Source organism: Macaca mulatta, chromosome 7, assembly GCF_049350105.2.
Source record: "Macaca mulatta isolate MMU2019108-1 chromosome 7, T2T-MMU8v2.0, whole genome shotgun sequence".
Taxonomy (NCBI): domain Eukaryota; kingdom Metazoa; phylum Chordata; class Mammalia; order Primates; family Cercopithecidae; genus Macaca; species Macaca mulatta.
In genome coordinates this window covers 50,315,616-50,335,659 of record NC_133412.1, presented here as the reverse complement: position 1 = coordinate 50,335,659, position 20,044 = coordinate 50,315,616, and the positions used below count along the sequence as shown (strand labels likewise).

Genomic DNA, 20,044 nt, shown 5'->3' with positions numbered 1-20,044 from the left:
TCTCAGAGCTAACAGAGACCTTTGATACTCTCTACCTCCTCTGGAAACATGAGCCCACGGAGAAGAGGTGGCTTGTCCAGACTCAAGGGCAAATTAGAGACTGAGTCAGGGCAGAAATACGGGGCCCCTGACAACCAGTCAGACTAGTGCTTCCCTGAGAGGTGACAACCCCAGGGTGTGTGTGGCAAGGACTGGAGCAGGGGTGTCTGAAGAAGAGAGAGATGGCAAAGAAGGGAGTGACAGAAGAGCCATGCTGCATCCTCCTTGCTCTGGAGTCCCCCAGGTGAGGCCTGGGTGCTTCAGCTCCCCATCTGCCCATTGGACCAGGGGCCCTCAGCCCCTTTCTTCAGAGCCCCAAGGGGAAACTAAGGCCCAAGATTGGCAGCGTGGAATCAGGAGACCCCACTGGACTCTTACCAATGATTCTACGTTTTCATTGAGTTGATTGATTGTTGCGGAGCTTGAGTCCAGGGCTACTTCCAGTTCTTGGTACCGGCTCTGAGGCGCATGCAGAGAGGTGGAGTTGGAGAAGGGCTGCGGGGAGAGGTAGAGAGAACAATCATTAGGGCTGGGGTGTGTGTGGACTGTCTCAGTTGGCAGAGGGGCACCGAGCTCCAGCTGCGAGAGGAGGTTGGAGGGCTGGCCTGCTGGCCTGCAGGGTCACTGCACCCTGGCCCAGGGCCTCTTACCTCCAGATCCTTCAGGGTAGCAGATGATGCAGGGGTAATAAAAATGAGAAATTCAAAGAAACAAAAACTTACATGCGAAACATCTCTATATGGATATAGAGAAAGTATAAAAACAGCAAGAGACCATGCACGTTGGCTCATGCATGTAATCCCAGCACTTTGGGAGGCTGAGGTGGGTGGATCACTTGAGATCAGGAGTTCAAGACCAGTCTGTCCAACATGGTGAAACTGCGTCTCTACTAAAAATACAAAGATTAGCTGGGCGTGGTGGCAGGTGCCTGTAATCCCAGCTACTCAGGAGGCTAACGCAAGAGAATCGCTTGAACCCGGGAGGCAGAGGTTGCATTGAGCCAGGATTGCACCACACCACTGCACTCCAGTCTGGGTGACAGAGTGAGACTCTGTCTCAAAAACAAAACAAAACAAAAGCCCCAAATCCAACATGCCTGCTCTGTACTAAGCCAGAGGAGGGATAACCAGGACCCCACTAGAACACAGAATAGGGGCATGGCCTTAATGCTCCCAAGCCCATTGGTTGATGAGAAAGATGAAAGGGAAAGGAGGTGTGGCCAGGCAGCAGCATGTCCAGAGGACCTGTGGCATCACAAGGAAAGCTGCCCATGCAACCGCCGGCCCCTCCCCTCTCCCAGAGTGGGAGGGGCCGGCTTTCGCTGGGTGTCTGCTTAGCTTTCTGCGAGACTATTCACACTGGTGGTCAGAGTTCCTTTCCAAGAAGACGTGAGAGGCCACTTTTCTGTCTCCTGCCCTGGACCCTCCTGTGCCACTGAACCCTCTTTCCTGAGGGTCTCAGACCCCAGGGTTCAGGAGGTGGGTGAGGAGTGGACTTCACAGTTTCTTTCCTGACTCCTCACAGCCCTGCCCCAGACTTCCCCTTCCCAGAAATCACCTCCAAGGACCCCTACACAGTGCTGCCCACAACCTCCCTCTCAGAAGACCCCCTTCCTAGAGGGTCCCTACCCTGATCCTGGGGACATATCTGCCCCCTTTCCAGTTGGATCCAGTCCCAGGCACTCCTACTTCCCAGCTGCTCTTCCTCCTGCACCCACACAATACCCCTTTCTCTCAGAGTGGGCCATGGGTCTAATCAGCCTTTCCCCTCGGATTCCTCTCCTTGACTGAACCAGGACTTACACAAAGTTGCCACGGGGCCTTCTGATCCCCTGCGAGTATGTCTTTCCCGCCCCCCATCCCCAACCCCCACCGCCCACTCCCCATCCCCGACCCTCCCTCCATGTGAGTCATTGCCTCTCCTGGCCTTCCTCTCCATCCCAACAGCAGCTGATCCCCCCTCTTCCAGGTCTTCTCCCAGCTGACTGAGGACCTCCAGGTCATTTCTCAATCCCTCCCCTTCCTTTCCTCCTGCCCCCCAGTCTTCAAATAAGTGCTGTCCTGTCCTGTCCTGTCCTAGGCCAACTCCTCTCCCTCCCCATCCTGTCTCCTGCCTCTACAGATGCCTTTCACTCCAGTCCAGCACTAGCCATCTCTCCTGCTCACTGGTTTCACCCCTTACTCAGCCCTACCTTTAAACAAACCCACAGCTCCCCAGTCAGGAAAATGCTTGGTGTTTAGCCTGGCCACTTCTTTAGCTGCTAATAGTCTCTCCTCTTCTTTTGCAAGCCACCCCCAAAATTCAGCCTCCACCTTCTCTCATCCCCCAGATGGAGTTGCCACTACCACTACCTCCACTCTCAAGTTACATTGTGAAAGACTTGGTATTTGTTCATTAATTTAGCAACTGCTGGGATGCAGGTTTGTGCCAGATGGCCCCTGCCCTCCAGGAGGCTCAGGCAAAAAGCCAGTTGCAGTACAAGTATGCACATGGTTCTGAGAGGGGGAGCCCAGGCTTGGGCTTGCAAAGAAGCCTCCCCAGAGATGGCAAGGTCAGAGGCAAGGCCAGAAGGGCAAGCCACAGTGAGCCCACATGATGATGACAGGGAGGCAACCAGTTTGCCAAAAGCATTGGGCTGATTTTGCTTCGCTCTGAGAATGAGTTGGTATCTGCTAACTTTGACCATGGGTGGCTCACTGCAGATCATGCCTTTCTCATTCATGCTAATTCATTCCTTCCCTTTTATTTCTTTTTTTGGAGACAGGGTCTCACTCTGCCACCCAGGCTGGAGTGCAATGGCACAAACTGGGTTCACGGCAACCTCTGCCTCCCAGGTTCAAGCCATCCTCCCACTGCAGCCTCCCCAGTAGCTGGGACCACAGGTGTGCGCCACCACACCTGGCTAATTGTTTCATAAAATTACCCTTGTACAGACGGGGTTTCGCTGTGTTTCCCAGGCCGGTCTCGAACTCGTGAGCTCAAAGCAATCTGCCTGCCTCAGCCTCCGAAACTGCTAGGATTACAAGCATAAGCCACTGTGCCCGGCCTGGAAAAAAAAATCCACTTCTAATCTAGCAAATTTTGTGTTCTTGTTTACTATTTTAGCATTAATAACACCAAGTGACTTACATTCTCCTCATGAGCTGTATGCTAGGAATAAAAGCTTGCCACGGTGGAATTATCTAAACTAGAAGAAATCAATACCAGGGATCCCAACAAAAATCACCACAAGGGGCCACATATTCATTTCATTTGATATATCTCTGGAAAAAAATGTTTGCCATAGCAAAGTGGAGAGAGGGGAGCCAAGCAGCAAAATACATCTGTAGTGAGGTAGAGAAAACAGTATCCACTAGAAATCTTTTCAGGAAGGTGCCATTTGGGGTTGGAGAAACTCCTTGAAAGTTAATTTGGGGGAGAAGGAGAGTCCTTGAGGGACCAGGGTAAAGTCAGAACGTTTCCTGGGAGAAAGGGGAACATTTATCTTGATAATAAGGGCACAGTGCTGGACAGGGTGAAGAAGAAAAAGTCAGTCAAGAGTAGTACATTTCAGAACATGAAAGGCCTCACACTGCATAAAATGGACTACACCTTAAGACTTCCAATTTTCAGTAAGACTCTTAGGCCCATGTAAAATTCAGGGGCCTGTGGATTTTTTGGTGTGGACATCACTGAAGAGGAAGATTGTATGTCTAAATTGGAAGGGCGATACTTCAGTATGAATTGGGAATTTAGAGTGTAGCAAATTAGTCAGACATTAGATAATAAGTAAGCAAAGTTTATGAACAGTTCACCAAGAAATACAAATGGCTCTTTAACATATGAAAATATAACTGTGCAAGGAAAAAAAAACATGCAAATTAGTTTCCAAGAGATACTTTCCATTTCTTGCATTGGCAAAGAACAAAAATTTCACTGATGTAATTGTGAGGACAAATGCATTCACTAGTGGGAATTGGTAAAACTTCCATTGAGAGCAGTTTGGCAGTAACTATCAAAATTAAAAATGCACATAATCTTTAACTTAATTATTTCAATTCTAGTAATTTATTCTATAGGCATAGACATGGGAAATGACTTTACATACAAAGATATTCAATGCAGCATTATTTGTAATAACCAATGCCTAAAACCAACCTAGAGAGAGGTTAAATAAAAGTCCATATTATATGGTGCATGAAAAAGAAAGAGGCAACTATTTACATATTAATATAGAATAATTGCCAAGATACATTATTAACAGATAAAGTGCAGAAAATGCATATAGTATCTGTATTAATGAAAGGCAAAAATAAAGAGGAATAATATATACATAATTGCTTGTATACTTAGAAAATATTTCGGGAAGGATATTCAAAATGCTAAAAGTGGTTCTAAAGAGGAGAACTGGGTAGCAGGGGGACAGGGAAGAGAAGACTTTTTACTCTATACCTTTAATACACTTTGAATTTTGTACTATATGGATGTATTACCTACTCCAATAATAGAGACTGAGGAAATGAAAAGGACAACATATCAAGAATTGTGATAAATGCTAAGAAGGAGAAATATAGAACAGTTAGAACAAACAAAGGGGAATCTAGACTTGTTTGGACAGGGAAATTTTTCCTGGGTAAGAGATGTTTAAAATGAGACCTAAAGGGTAAAGCATTAGCTTAGGGAAAGGGGATGAAGAGGTGTGCAGGCCAGGAAAGAATTCTAAGGCAAAGGAAGAACTTGTGCAAAAGGCCCTGAGGATGGAAGAAACTCAGCCAGTTTGCAGCACAGAATGAAGACCAGTGTGAAAAGAGAAAAAGGTAACAGGGTTGGTTGCAATAGGAGAAGAGGTAGAGTGCAGATCCACAAAGGCCATATGAGGAATTTTATTGTAATAAAATTATTGGAAAGGCACTAGAGAAGTTTGAGCAAGGAATGGCATGGTCAGAATGAACACTTTATAAACTCATGTTAGCTCATGAGTAGAGACTGAATTGGGAGGGGGACAAAAATTGATAATCTAAGGTAAACTAAAGGATACTGCAAACGAGACGATGAAACGCTTCACTTGGACTAGTGTAATGGCAAAGGAGATGGAGAAAAAGTAAATGGATTCTCAAGTTTAGAGGTGGGAAAACCTCCAATACACAGAATTGGATATGGGGGAATGAGGGAAAGGCAAATGGATGTTAAAGGAAGATTGCCACGTTTCTAACTTTCAAAGCTGCTGGATGAGTGGTACAGCCAATTGCTGAAATGGGAAGACTCGAGGACAAAGATGTTTGTAGAAAGCTCATGAGGTTGTTTCCCAATATGTAAAATCCCCCTGAAAGGGGTCCTGTGAGGAGCAAATGACATTCTTTATTCAGTAACTAGAAGCCATTGTTATAATGTTTCAAAATCTCTCCTTTGACCCCCGATCTTGTGAGGAAGATAGAGCACTTTCTGTACAAGGGCCTTTTTAATAAGAAAGGACATTGGTTTCTCAAATTGCAATCACTAAACTTAAGGTGCTGTAATTATATACATAATTAGAAAAATCTCTTTTTAAAAAACATAATAATTTGGATACTGTGGTTCACACCTGTAATCCCAACACTTTGGGAGGCTGAGGCAGGAGGAGTTGAGCCCAGGAGTTCAATACCAGGAGTTCAATACCAGCCTCGGCAACATAGTGAGACCCGTCTCTACAAAAAATTTTAAAATGAGCCAGGCATGGTGGCATGTGCTTGTAGTCCTAGCTACTTGGGAGACTGAGGAGAGAGGATCTCCTGAGCCCAGGAGTTCAAGGTTACAGTGAGCTATGATTGCACTCCTGAACTCCAGCCTGTGTGACAGAGTGAGATCCACTGTAAAACAAACAAACAAACAAAAAGTATCTTCACAGGAAAATCCCAGAAATCACATAAAACATGTTTCTTGTGTCACAGATGGATCTTTATTTCCCTTAGCAAATCTCCTCAAATGTGACCCTGCTCATCAACATCGTTCAAATCATAGAGCTGTGCTGGGCATACAAAAAAAAAAAAATGGCATTTGTCTATTTTTATGATAGAGGCTGAGGACACAGAAGAGGAATCAGGCATCGGTAACTTTTCAGCATCCCCAATATATGCATAAATAAGGAGCTACAGTTGAGTTTTTACCTTTTTAATGTTTTATCATTTGTACTGACAAGGTCCGTAGCCAGCTTTGTTCTGATGCCACCTGCTGGGCAAGTCTGTAGCACCTTATGCCTCTTTGGAAGTGTCCAGTCCTCCCGAACCCTATACCACAAACTCTTGAGAGTTCAGCCAACACTTTGGGAAATATCACTTCAAAATAATATGAAGCTTCAGTGGACTTCATGAAGCATTTTCAGTATGCCCATTCTTGATACTACAGATATACTCAATAGCAATCAATGGTGAATGTGGGCAAAGGCATAATACTGCATTGTTTGTGAGAAAAAATACTGGGAACATGGAAATGTCCATAACCAGCAACTGTTTAAATAAACTAAGATACATCTATACTAAGACATACTATGCAGCCTCTAAAAGTCCTCAGGTTGTTAAAATAAGTTACATGAAAGAAGTGTAGAAAATATAGTATGCTTCCATTCAGGTTTTAAAAAACAATAAGGGGAGGCCAGGTGCAGTAGCTCATGCCAGAACCGTGGGAAGCCAAGGTAGGAGGCCAGGAGTTTGAGACCAGTCTAGGCAACACAGTGAGACCCCCCTGTCTCTACAAAAAATAAAACAATAAGGGAAAAGATATTGACACATTTTAGAAATACAATTTGGAAAAGAAAACACAACAACCTGCTAAGATATTTGTCTCTGTGGAGGGAGTAGAGGCACTAGGGGAGTTAAGATGGAAAGGTGTTGCTTTTATGATTCTACAAAATTTATAGGTACTTTTAATTTTAAAAACAGTTAATGAGGCCAGGCATGATGGCTCACACCTGTAATCCCAGCACTTTGGGAGGCTGAGGTGGCTGAATCAACTGAGGTCAGGAGTTTGAGACCAGCCTGGCCAACATGGTGAAACACTGTCTCTACTAAAAACACAAAAATTAGCTGGATGTGGTGGCGGGTGCCTGTAATCCCAGCTACTCAGGAGGCTGAGGCAAGAGAATCACTTGAAGCCAAGAGGCAGAGGTTGCAATGAGCCTAGATTGTGCCACTGCACTCCAGCCTGGGCAACGGGGCCAGACTCTGTCTCAAAAAAGGAAAAAAATACTAGCTAATGAAATATGCAAATAAAACCATTGTTTAAACTTCCATTCCTAACCGGGTGTGGTGGCTCATGCCTTTCATCCCAGCACTTTGGAAAACCAAGGCAGGAGGATCACAGGCAACATAGCGAGACCCCAACCCTACCAAAAAAAAAAAAAAAATTAGCCAGGCATGGTGGCACATGCCTGTGGCCCCAGCTACTCAAGAGGCTGAGGCAGGAGGATCACTTGAGCCCAGAAGCTCAAGCCAGCAGTGAGCTATGATCATGTCACGGCACTCCAGCCAGGGTGGAGTCAGACCTGTTTCAAAAAAAAAATTTTTTTTTTTTTTTTTTTTTTGAGAGGGAGTCTTGCTCTGTCACCCAGGTTGGAGTGCAGTGGCACAATCTCAGCTCACTGCAATCTCCGCCTCCCAGGTTCAAGCGATTCTCCTGACTCAGCCTCCCAAGTAGCTGGGATTACAGGTACCCACCACCACACCCAGCTAATTTTAGTATTTTTAATAGAGTTGGGGTTTCACTATGTTGGCCAGGCTGGTCTCAAACTCCTGATCTCAGGTGATCCACCTGCCTTGGCCTCCCAAAGTGCTGGGATTACAGGCGTGAGACACTACGCCCGACCTAAAAAATTTTTTTATTAAAAAAATTAACTATTTCTGAAATTCACTACTGAGATGAAGAAAGTCACAAGGGAATATACCTCCCACTCTAGCAAACAACAACAAAAGGCCAGATTTGCTAGAAAAAATATGTTTAACTCCTCAGAAAACTAAGGACAGAAAGAAATCTAAGTTGGGTGCAGTGGTTTATGCCTGTAACCCCAGAACTTTGGGGCACTGAGGCAGGCAGATCGCTTGAGCTCAGAAGTTGGCGAACAGTCTGGGCAACATGGCAAAACCCTGTCTTGACAAAAAATACAAAAATAAGCCGAGTGTGGTGGTACACGCCTGTAGTCCCAGCTGCTCAGGAGGCTGAGGTGGGAGGATCCATTGAGCCAGGCAGGCAGAGGTTGTAGTGAGCTGAGATCACTACAGGCTGTACTCCAAGCTGGGTAAGAGTGAGACCCTGTCTCAAAACAAAAACAAAAACCAAAGAAACCTAAATGATCCAAACTCTAGAAAGTGCCAACTCCTTCATAGGAGAGAACAGAACCCCTAGCTGTTGTTCTTCCTAGTTCAACTACGGTAGGAAGAGGAATACTATAGGGGGAGAAAAGAGAAACATGTTGAAATTTAACAAAATTTTCACAACCCCTTGGAGGCTGGTTTGCCATTAGAACCTAGAGGACCCAAATCCACAGAGGAAGGCTTCCCACCAATCTTACCCCTTAGATGATAACCAGGTACAGGAGGGTGTAGTACACTAAAGTTGTGGATAACAGAACCAAAGCTGTGAGAGCTTGACTTCTCCCAAGGGCAAAATACCCTTTAAAGATGAAGGGGAGGCAGGATGGTTGTGAAATCCAACAGAGGCACTCTTGGAGGCTAACTGGGGTCAGAAATGCTAAGAAACCCTTCCCTAGGCATTGTGGACATTCCTCTACAAAAGGGCAGGGCACGCATGAGAGCTGAGAAAAATATCCTCCTGTCCCCAGCTCATTGATAAAAAAAAAGTCCTGGCAGCAAGGTTGTAAAGCAGGGAAAGATCTCCCACCTTGATAAAAGCTGGTGGCTTAGCTATGAAGCAAAGTAAGATCTCTGGAATCTTGCCAATGCCCAAAACTCAGACCCTGGTGATATGAGAGTTCTGATTCTACCTTCATTCAAAATATTTGAAGCTAGAGGTAAACTGAATCAAACTAAACTAAAACTGCAATGAAGCCTCAATCGAGAATTCATATACATCACATTGAGCCACCATTCAAGTGGCCTGAAAAAAAATACAAAGGGCATGCCCTGTTTTGGAAGTAAATATTTGCTTCAATTTCTCTCTTTTTTTTTTCACCATAAAACGTCCATCATCCAATCAAATATACAAAGCAAGAAAATAAGATTCATGGTAAGGGAGAGGAAGGGCCCAACAGAAGCAGAACTAGAAAAGACCCGGATGTTGAATTATCAGTTTGGATCTTTAAAATAACTGATACAAGGGAAAAAAACCAATAAAATAACTGATTAAAATGCTAAAAAGTAGAGTGGAAAATGTGGAAAACATGCATGAAGAAATAGGAAATTTCAGCAGAAAATGGTAATTATACAAATATAATGAAATGCTAGAAATAAAAATATTAGAAAAAAATTAAAAATAATTCAGTGCAACTATGTATTCATCAATAACTAAAACGAAAAAATTTTAAATGGAGAATTCAATAAACAAGTTTAACAGGTTAACATTGGAAAGCATCAAAAAACTTAAAGATGGTTAAATGGAAAGTATCCAAACTGAAAACAAAAAGAAAACAGGGAGGGGAAAAATCATCTGAGATCTGTAGGTTTGTAGCAAATCATCTAATATACATGTAACTAGAATCTCCAAAGAGGAGAAGCAAGAAAGTATGAGACGAGAGAAAAATGTAAACAGATAATGGCCAAGAAAGAACCAGTGTTAATGAAAGACATCAACACAGATCCAAGAAGTTCAGTAAACTCTATACAAAGAAAAACATACCTAGACATATCCTAGTCAATCTGCTGAAAAGTAAATATAATGCACAGATGCAGCCATTGAGAACAACCACACATTATGGAAAGGGAAATAAAAATTAAAATGATGAATGACTTCTCACCAGAAACAAATGAGGCCTGAGTACAATAAAATAACTTCTTTAAAGTACTGAAAGAAGAAATAAAAGGTCAACATAGAATCTTATATCCAACTAAAATACCCCTTAGAAATAAAAGGAAGGACATTGTCTAATAGACAAAAGCTGAGAGAACTCATCTCTAATAAAAACTGCAACAGGACCAGGCACAATGGCTCACACCTGTAATCCCAGCACTTTGGGAGGCCAAGGTGGGCAGATCACCTGAGGTCAGGAGTTCAAGACCAGCCTGGCCAATATGGTGAAACCCTGTTTCTACTAAATATATAAAAGTTAGCTGGGCTTGGTGACATGTGCCTATAATCCCACCTACTTGAGAGGCTGAGGCAAGAGAATCGCTTAAACTTGGGAGGCAGAGGTTGCAGATCGCACCACTGCACCCTAGCCTGGGCGACAGAGCAAGACTCAGTCTCAAAAAAACAAAAACAAAGACAAAAAACCAGAAAAAACAAAAAACACTGCAATAGGCTGGGCACTGTGTCTCATGCCTGTAATGCCAACACTTTGGGAGGGCAAGGCAGGAGGATCACTTGAGCCTAGGAGTTCCAGATCAATCTGGGCAACATATCAAGACTCCATGTCTACAAAAAGTAAAAAGAAAAATTAGCCAGATGTAGTGGTGCACACCTGTGGCCCCAGCTACTCAGGAGGCTGAGGCAGGGTGATCGCTGGAGCCAGGAAAGTTGAGGCTGCAGTGAGCCACATTCATGTCACCACACTCCAGCCTGGGTGACAGAGACCCTGTCTCAAAACAAAAACAAAAACAGTCCATGGGAGCCAAGTGTGCTGGCTCACACCTCTAATCTCAGCACTCTGAGAGGCCAAGGCAGGAGGAGTGCTTGAGGCCAGGAGTTTGAGGCCATCATGGGCAACACGGCAAGACCTACAAAAAATTTCTTAAATTGGCCTGGTGTGGTGACATGCACCTGTAGTCCTAGTTACTCAGGAGGCTGAGGCAGGAGGATTGCTTGAGTCCAGGAGCTCAAGGCTGCAGTGAGCTATGATCATGTCATTGCGCTCCAGCCTGGCAGCCTGAGCAACAGAGTAAGACTGTCTCTAAACCAACAACAAAACTGTCCACGGGCTGGATCGGGCCCATGGGCCACTGTTTGACAACCCCTATAACATACCATCTTAACAAAATAAAAAAGAGAAATACATAATAATCTTATTAGAAGCTGAAAACGCATCTCACAAAATTTAACAACCCTTCCTAATAAAAATTCTCAACAAATTAGAAATAGAAAAGAACTTCTTCGGGCTGTTCTGTGAAAAACTTACAGTTAACATTATACTTAGTGATGAAATGTTAAAATCTTTATCCCTAAGATTGAGAGAACAAGGCGAGGTGTCTGCTCTCACCACACATTAAACATTGCACTAGATATTGTAGCCAGTGCAGAGAGGCATTATTTGCAAACTACACTGTTGTGTATATATTTAATATAAAACTGTATGGAATCTATAAGAACTATTTCTAGAATAAATGAATTTAGCAAGGTGGCACGATTCAAGATCAGCATACAAAAATCAGCCAGGCGCACTGGCACATGCCTAAAGTTCCAGCTACTTGGGTGGCTGAGGCATGAGAATCCCTTGAGCTCAGGAGATTGAGACCAACCTGGGCAACATAGTGAGACCCATCTCTAAAGAAACAAACAAAAAATCAATTGTATTTCTAGATACTAGCAACAAACAGCCTAAAAATGAAAATTAGCCAGGCATGGTGACCAACAAGAGCAAAACTCCATCTCAAAAAAGAAAAAAAAATTAAAAATATTTTAAAAACCAAATGCTTAAGAAAAAGTCTAATGTAAGATATGCAAGTCTTATGCAAGGGAAGCTACAAAACATCGCTGAGCAAAAAATTTAATACCTAAATAAATGACAAGACCTAATATGTTCATGGATTAGCTGACTCAATACTATTAAAATGTTCATTCTAAATTGACCTATAGACTCAACAAAACCCCATATCAAGATTCTAGCAGTAATTTATATATTTGTTTATATATTTATTTATTTATTTTAGACATAGTCTCGCTCTGTCGCCCCGGCTGGAGCGCAGTGGCCGGATCTCAGCTCACTGCAAGCTGCGCCTCCCGGGTTCACACCATTCTCCTGCCTCAGCCTCCCCAGTAGCTGGGACTACAGTCACCCGCCACCTCGCCCTGCTAGTTTTTTGTATTTTTTGGTAGAGACGGGGTTTCACCGTGTTAGCCAGGATGGTCTCGATTTCCTGACCTCGTGATCCGCCCGTCTCGGCCTCCCAAAGTGCTGGGATTACAGGTTTGAGCCACCGCGCCCGGCCTGTGTATTTATTTTTTAAGACAGGGTCTTGCTGTCACCCAAGCTGGAATGCAGTGGCATGAACACAGCTCACCCAGCACAGCTAAGTTTGAAAAACAAGATGAGCTCATTCTAAAACTTTTATGACAATCCAAAGAATCAAGAATAACCAAAGCAATCTTGAAAAATAAAAAACGGAAGGACTTACTAATTTAAAGACTTACTAGAAAGCTGCAATAATGCAAAGTGTGGTACTGATGTAAGGATACACAAACAGATTAATGGACAAGAACAGAAAATGTAGAAATACACACACACATGTGATCAATTTTTAACCAAGGTACCAAGTCAATCTCATGGATAAAGGAAAGTCTTTTTAAGTAAATGTTGCTGGAACAACTGTATATCCATGTTGGAAAAAAATCAAACCTCATTCTGTTCACAAAAATTAATTTGAGATGGATCACAGACCTAAACATAAAATTCCAAACCATAAAACTTCTAGAAGAAAATATGTTCTTTGTGACTTTGAGGTCATAAAACCATAAAATAAAAAAACTGATAAAGTGGATTTTATCAAAAAAATTTGTTCATCAAAAGATCCCAATAAGCGAATACAGTCTTTAAAAAAAATCATAGCATATCTATCCATCAAAGGATTTATATGCAAAATACAAATAATACCTACAATAAAATGACATCCAACTTTAAAATGAGAAAAGACATGAAAGACACTTCATCAAAGATACACAAATGAAAAATAAGCATATGAAAAAGTGCTCAACATCATTAATCATCTGGGAAATGTAAATTAAAATCAGTTATTTAATATATGCTGAAATGGCTAATATTAAAAAACCTGACAATGTAAATGCTGACAGACATGTGAAGCAACTGTAACTCTCATACATGACTGATGGGAGTACAAAATGGTAAAACCACTTTGGAGAACAAGAGGGCAGTTTCTTATAAATATGCACTTACCATATGAACCAGTAATTTTCTACTCTTATTTATCCAAGAGAAATGAAAACGTATATACACAAAAAACACAAACAAAAGGCTGTGTAAGAATATCGATAGCATCCTTATTCATAATTGCCCCAAACTGGAAACAACCTAAAAGTCCTTCACTAGGAGAATGAATAAACAAAGTGTGGTATATTTATAGAATGAAATACTACTCAGCAATAGAGAACAATGTCCTGATACATACAATATGGATGTCTTTCAAGCATTATCAGTGAAAGCAGCCAGATGCAAAGGAGTACATTATTATATGATTCCACTTATATGTAATCCAAACGCAGGTAAAACAAATCTTCAGTGATAAAAATCAGGAAATGATCACTGGAGTGGGGAGGCACTCAGGGGTGATTTAAAGGTATTTGAGAACTTTCTGGGTTAAATGTAATGTTTTATGGCTTCTTTTGGTAATTATTATACAGATGTATACAATTGTCAAAACATCAAACTGAACACTTAAGATGTGTGCATTTTGTAATAATATTAATTTCTACATATCAGTTTAAAATAAAGGTGAGCAGTGGATTCCTATTCCAGGAGTGTTTGTCTCCGACTCTTTACTGGCCTACTATCAGTTTGCTTCAGTGAGATTTAGGGGCTCCAATCTATTCAGGACCAGGCCCTTGATTATGGAATTTATCTTAAAGGGCACACAATCCAGTGTCCCAGAGATAGCATTTAGAATCTGTAAAGCAATTTTGTGGAAACAACAGTCATTTATTTCCATTGGTTAGTGAGCAACCATTTGACCATTGTGAGGCACTGGCTTGTACATGGACTTCCTTAAAGTACAGCACTTAACCTACTTTATTGCAAGCTAGTCAAAATGGAGTAAAAATTAATTATTCAAAGACATGGAGAACATTATCACCTTTCATTAATCCCATTCTCTAGCATTTGCTGCCCTGACCTTTACAACACTCCAAATTAGTACTAGGACTTTTGGATACAAAATCATTTCCTATCCACAGCAGACATCTTTTCCAAAGCAGGTAGACACTCAGATCATTCTTCTTTATTAGAAAACTCTTTAGTGTTTTCCCTAGTTAGATAGAAATAAACCACAAGTCTGGGTATGTGGTAGGAATTTATTAACAAGCAAACATCTTTGTTCATACCAGGAAGAACAGCAATTAGATTATAAATGACTTGAGAACTTTACAATTTTAGAGCATTCCATGAGAATGTCTATTTGCCCAAGAAGGCCCACAAGAAGTGCTCTACAAATGCTGGTTATTATTTTATGCTGTACTTCCTCTGAGAAAATGATGTGACATACAGAGGTGGGAGTACACATAGCAAAGAAGCCTCCCTGTAAAAGGAAGCTGGGAAATTCAAGTAATGGTGTTTTTGGATAAGATCCCTAAGAAAACTTAGGACAAAATCCTGCTGTGTGTGTGTTTGCTCAGTCCTCAGGAATCCCACTTGACCAACTGACTCCAGAGAGCTACAGCCTCACTGCACATGCCTCACATTCATAATTCTAAGAACAGCCATTTAATGTGCACTGAACTGGCTTATAGGGCACTACTCTGCTGTTATACAGAAACAAATCTTAGCTATCAGAGGGAGATCTGAAATCTATAGAAACGTTTTCAGTCTAAAAAAGCTTTCTGGGGGATAAACTGTCTACCATAAAGAGTTGGTTTTGTATTATTTTATTTTTTTTGAGACAGTGTCTCTGTCGCCCAGGCTGGAGTGCAGTGGCGTGATCTTAGCTCACGGTAACCTCCACCTCCCGGGTGCAAGCGATTCTCCTGCCTCAGCCTCCTGAGTAGCTGGGATTACAGGCGTGCGCCACCATGCCCGGCTAATTTTTGTATTTTTACTAGAAACGGGGTTTCACTATATTGGCCAGGCTGGTCTCGAACTCCTGACCTTGTGATCCACCTGCCTCGGCCTCCCAAAGTGCTGGGATTACAAGGTGTGAGCCACCATGCCCGGCCTGGTTTTGTATTTCTATAATCACCCTCCAAATTCTCATTCTGAAAGAAACTTGAATACTCCATGGCTAAAGGCAGGTAGGTGACTTGGAGTAAATACCAAACTTTAAACAGGCATAATCAGTGAAGAGGGTTTTACAAGTGCCAAATAAGACATAAATTGTTGCTGACAAAATATTATGTATATAAAGTCAATGTCAGCTGGGCATGGTGGCTTGCACCTATAATCCCAGGTACTTAGGAGGCTGTGGCAGGAAGATGGCTTGAGTCCTGGAGTTCACGGCAATAGTGCCCCCGAATTGTGCCTGTGAATAGCCATTATACTCCAGCCTGGGCAACACAGTGAGACCCCACCTCTAAAAAATACTAATTTTTTTAAAAGCCCATGTCATCAGGTCAAAGTAAGTAAGGTTGAACTTCTGGAAAGGGTTTGGAAACGCAGGGCTGGCTTGCTTAATTCATTAAAATGCTAGGGTGACTCTCAAATGTGAGGAGAAAAAAGGAATACTTTCAGTACTTCTGAAGAGTGTATCTGAGATCACCAACAAAAAAGGCATTTGTTTTGAAGAGATGAGCCAAGATAAGAATTAATTTTCCAGGGCAATGTTAGGTTGGAAGTCCCCTAATCAGTCTATATATAATTTTAGCAGGTGCTTTTGGTGACTGAGAAGCAGATACAGTGTGGTGAAAATAATATACTGGTCAAATAGCAGAGCTGGCTCTGATCTTAACTGGTTGAGTGGCCTTGGGCAATCCACTGAGCTTAGGCTCAAAAATCAAACCTTTACATGACACTTTGATTAACGCTAGGGGTAGTATGCTACCTATATAAGTGCTAAGCAGAAAACTATTATGGTTCAGACTTTTACTTGAAAAATTTACTAAATAACTAAGGCTTTTGTAAATACATTGCAAGTAAAGCCTTCTTTAAAAAGAATAATACTCATCAAAGAAAGGATTTCTTCCAGGACTAGCAGACATGTAGCACATAAAAGTTTTCACATGTAGAATTTCAATCTCGATTCAATACCAGCCTTCTATGGGACCTAGGGCAAGTTATTTCATTTCTCTGGGCCTCCATTTATCCCCGCTATAATTTTCACCCAAAAATCCAAAGAATCTGAAAATGGTCATTCAATAAATGTTCATTTCCTCATGCCAAACGGAATTATGACACTTTTCTACCTCAATAGGATATCTGGGGCATCAAAAGAGAGAACAAATCTTGAAAAGAATATAAATGTAAGACATTTTCATTACTATCATTTTGAGCCCTGTATCAGTCAGAGCCTAAGAAAAAAACACTTGGGGACTTGAAACACAAGGACTTTAATGCAGAGAACAGGCAATGGAAGAAACGAGAGGCCCAACAGGGAATGGTGAGACAAATCAGAAGTCTGCATGAGCAAAAAGCCACTACTACTCTGAGGCCTGAAGGTCAGGGAGGGAAGCCCTGGCTTCTCCTTCCTCTTGCCTTCTAATCTCCTGCCAGTTCCTCCACTTGCTAATCCTGCCAGAAACTGCTGACACAGAAGCCTAGGAAGAAAAGGAGCCTGCAAGAGTCAGTTCCACACTATACCAAAAAGAGAAGAGAAGGCAAGGAATGCATCTGAGGGCAAACAGGACCAGGATCAAGAGGAACATCTACCCTGTTCAGGGACATAAATGATTAAGGAAGAAGAAGAGACTGGGCTGAATCAGTATTGACTCAACGGTATATGCTAGAAGCTGGCCTTTAAGTTTTAAATTTTATTGCTGCTATCCAGTTTGTTTGCTTCTCATTAGCTTAACAGGAAATGAGGAAGAAAAAAAGTCATATAAAAGACTAGCTAATTCTGGTTTTATGTTATAGCTTAGATTATTTAAAATTATTTTACTTCCTCAAAACTTAACAATTATTTCCTTGTTAAGGGGGTGTGTGTGCGTATATGTATCTCAAAGTGTTTTCTCTCCTATTATTCCAATGAATATTCATACAAGGCCAGTGAGTTGTGCAATTCAGAGACTATTCCCACATTACAAAAGAGGAAATTAAGGCCCTAAAGGTTAAGTAAATTGTCCACATTCAACAAGTAGTTAAGGGAAGAGGCAGGACTATAACCCGGGTCTCCAAGGTTACCCATTAAACTACAAGTTTCTGCCCAAGCATAAAGGATTTTCTAATTTTTTTTTTTTTTTTTTTTTTTTGAGACGGAGTCTCGCTCTGTCGCCCAGGCTGGAGTGCAGTGGCGCGATCTCGGCTCACTGCAAGCTCCGCCTCCTGGGTTTACGCCATTCTCCTGCCTCAGCCTCCTGAGTAGCTGGGACTACAGGCGCCCGCCACCGCGCCCGGCTAATTTTTTGTATTTTTAGTAGAGACGGGGTTTCACCGTGGTCTCGATCTCCTGACCTTGTGATCCGCCCGCCTCGGCCTCCCAAAGTGCTGGGATTACAGGCGTGAGCCACCGCGCCCGGCGGATTTTCTAATATTAAAATGTAAATGTTTGGGCTGTCAATTAGACATAACGGAGCAACACAACATTAATGATTTAAAAGCGGCCAGACGCGGTGGCTCATGCCTGTCATCCCAGCACTTTGGGAGGCCTAGGCGGGCAGATCACGAGGTCAGGAGGTCAAGACCATCCTAGCCAACATGGTGAAACCCCGTCTCTACTAAAAATCCAAAAATAAAAATAAAAAAGATTAGCTGGGCCTGGCGGCACACACCTGTAGTCCCAGCTACCTGGGAGGCTGAAGCAGGTGAATTGCTTGAATCCAGGAGGCAGATGTTGAGATGAGCAGAGATTGTGCCACTTGGCTCCAGCCTGGCGACAGAGCAAGACTCCATCTCAGAAAACTAACAATGATTTTAAAGCTTTTCTTCTTTTTTTTTTTTTTTTTTTTGAGAGGGAGTCTCACTCTGTCAACCAGGCTGGAGTGCAGTGGCGCAATCTCGGCTCACTGCAAGCTCCGCCTCCCGGGTTCACACCATTCTCCTGACTCAGCCTCCCGAGTAGCTGGACTACAGGCGCCCGCCACCACGCCCAGCTAATTTTTTGTATTTTTAGTGGAGACGGGATTTCACTGCTAGCCAGGATGATCCCGATCTCCTGACCTCAGGATCCACCCGCCTCGGCCTCCCAAAGTGCTGGGATTACAGGCGTGAGCCACCGCGCACGGCCAGTAGTACTTTCAATATATCAAAGTAGGAAGACTTTCAAATGATTTTTAAAAATCACTAGTTGGTCGGCGGGGCGCGGTGGCTCAGGCTTGTAATCCCGGCACTTTGGGAGGCTGAGGCGGGCGGATCACGAGGTCAGGAGATCGAGACCATCCTGGCTAACACGGTGAAACCCCATCTCTACTAAAAATACAAAAAAAAATTAGCCGGTCGCGATGGCAGGGGCCTGTAATCCCAGCTATACTCGGGAGGCTGAGGCAGGAGAATGGCGTGAACCCGGAAGTCGGAGCTTGCAGTGAGCCGAGATCGCGCCACAGCACTCCAGCCTGGGCGACAGAGCAAGACTCTGCCTCAAAAATAAATAAATAAATAAATAAATAAATAAATAAATAAATTTTAAAAAATAAAATAAAATAAAAATAACTAGCTGGTTTTCTTAAAAATACATACTTACAGCAAAACAAAATTCAAAGGGCACATAGGATATTAAACAAAAGACCCACTCCATTCCTATCCCTCACCAGAGGGGAAGAATTTCTTGAGTATTTTAAGGAATTTCTATGCACATATAAGCATACGAGCAAGTGTGTGTGTGTGTTCGTACACCTTTATTTTACACATGGGGATTCTATTAACCACATTTCGAAAACTGCTTGCTAATATTTACTGAGCCTAAATATATCCTTGGTGACCCTGAAAATCCTACTCCTAAGTACGTATGTGTACATGACTCTTCATGGTGGCATTATTCATAATACATCAAAATAAAAATATCTCAAATGTTCATCAAGTATAAAATGAATAGACTTAGGTAGAGCCCCACAATGGAATATATGCAACAAGGAAGAAAACAACCAACCACTACCACATGCAACAACATAGATGAATCTCACAAACGTAATTTTGAACAAAGAAGCCAGATATTAAAAAATACATACTGCATGATTCCACTTACATTAAATTCAAAAGCAGGCAAAACTGATCTAGAAGACAGAAGTTAAATACAAGTTACTACCTTTGGGAGGGGTGGTTAATGACTGGTAGGGAATAAGGAGGCAGCCTGGAGGGCACTGATAATATTCTATACCTTAATCTAGATGGAGATTACATGCGTATGTTTACTTTGTAAAAATTCACTGCACCGTACAATTATGATTTATGTATGTGCTTTTCTGCATATATATTTCAATAGAAAGGAATCCAAAATTACTGATTGAGCCAAATTAGAAATTTTCTAAAACCAAAAAATTAGTTTCCGCGATATTAATGCAGAAGAGGGAGGGGACACACAACTCAGCCTGGGGTAAGGATCAAGATTTCCCAGACAAGACACAGAAGGCATTCATCACAAAATAAAAATAATAGTAAATCAGCCTTCATCAAAATTAAAACTTCTGATCATCGAAAGACACCTTAACAAAATGAAGGTAGGCTGGGGGGAAATATTGACCACACATATAACAGACAAAGGACTTACATTCAGCATATATAAAGAAGTCTCACAAATCAATAAGGAAAAAAGAAATTTAAAAATAGGCAAAAAACTTGAGCAGGCACTACACAAAAGATATGACCAATAAGTATATGAAAAGGTGTTCAACATCACTAGTCATTAGGGTAATGCAAATTAAT

General features: G+C 42.2%; 1 protein-coding gene and 1 long non-coding RNA gene across 4 annotated transcripts in view; one reads left to right on the top strand and one right to left on the bottom strand.

Annotated features, from left to right (window-relative positions):
• Positions 1-20,044, top strand: part of LOC144329963 (uncharacterized) — a 96,468-nt gene that overhangs the window by 16,944 nt on the left and 59,480 nt on the right. The window lies entirely within an intron of this gene.
• The window catches only part of LOC712182 (uncharacterized), a 60,397-nt gene that overhangs the window by 26,827 nt on the left and 13,526 nt on the right, over positions 1-20,044 (bottom strand). For all 3 annotated transcript variants that reach the window (XR_013395727.1, XM_077939785.1, XM_077939784.1), the window contains exon 2: positions 418-534. Coding sequence is in view for 2 of the 3 variants with exons in the window: in XM_077939785.1 (XP_077795911.1) it covers positions 418-534 (117 nt within the window). In the remaining variant the exon portion in view is untranslated. The remainder of the gene's footprint in view (positions 1-417; positions 535-20,044) is intronic.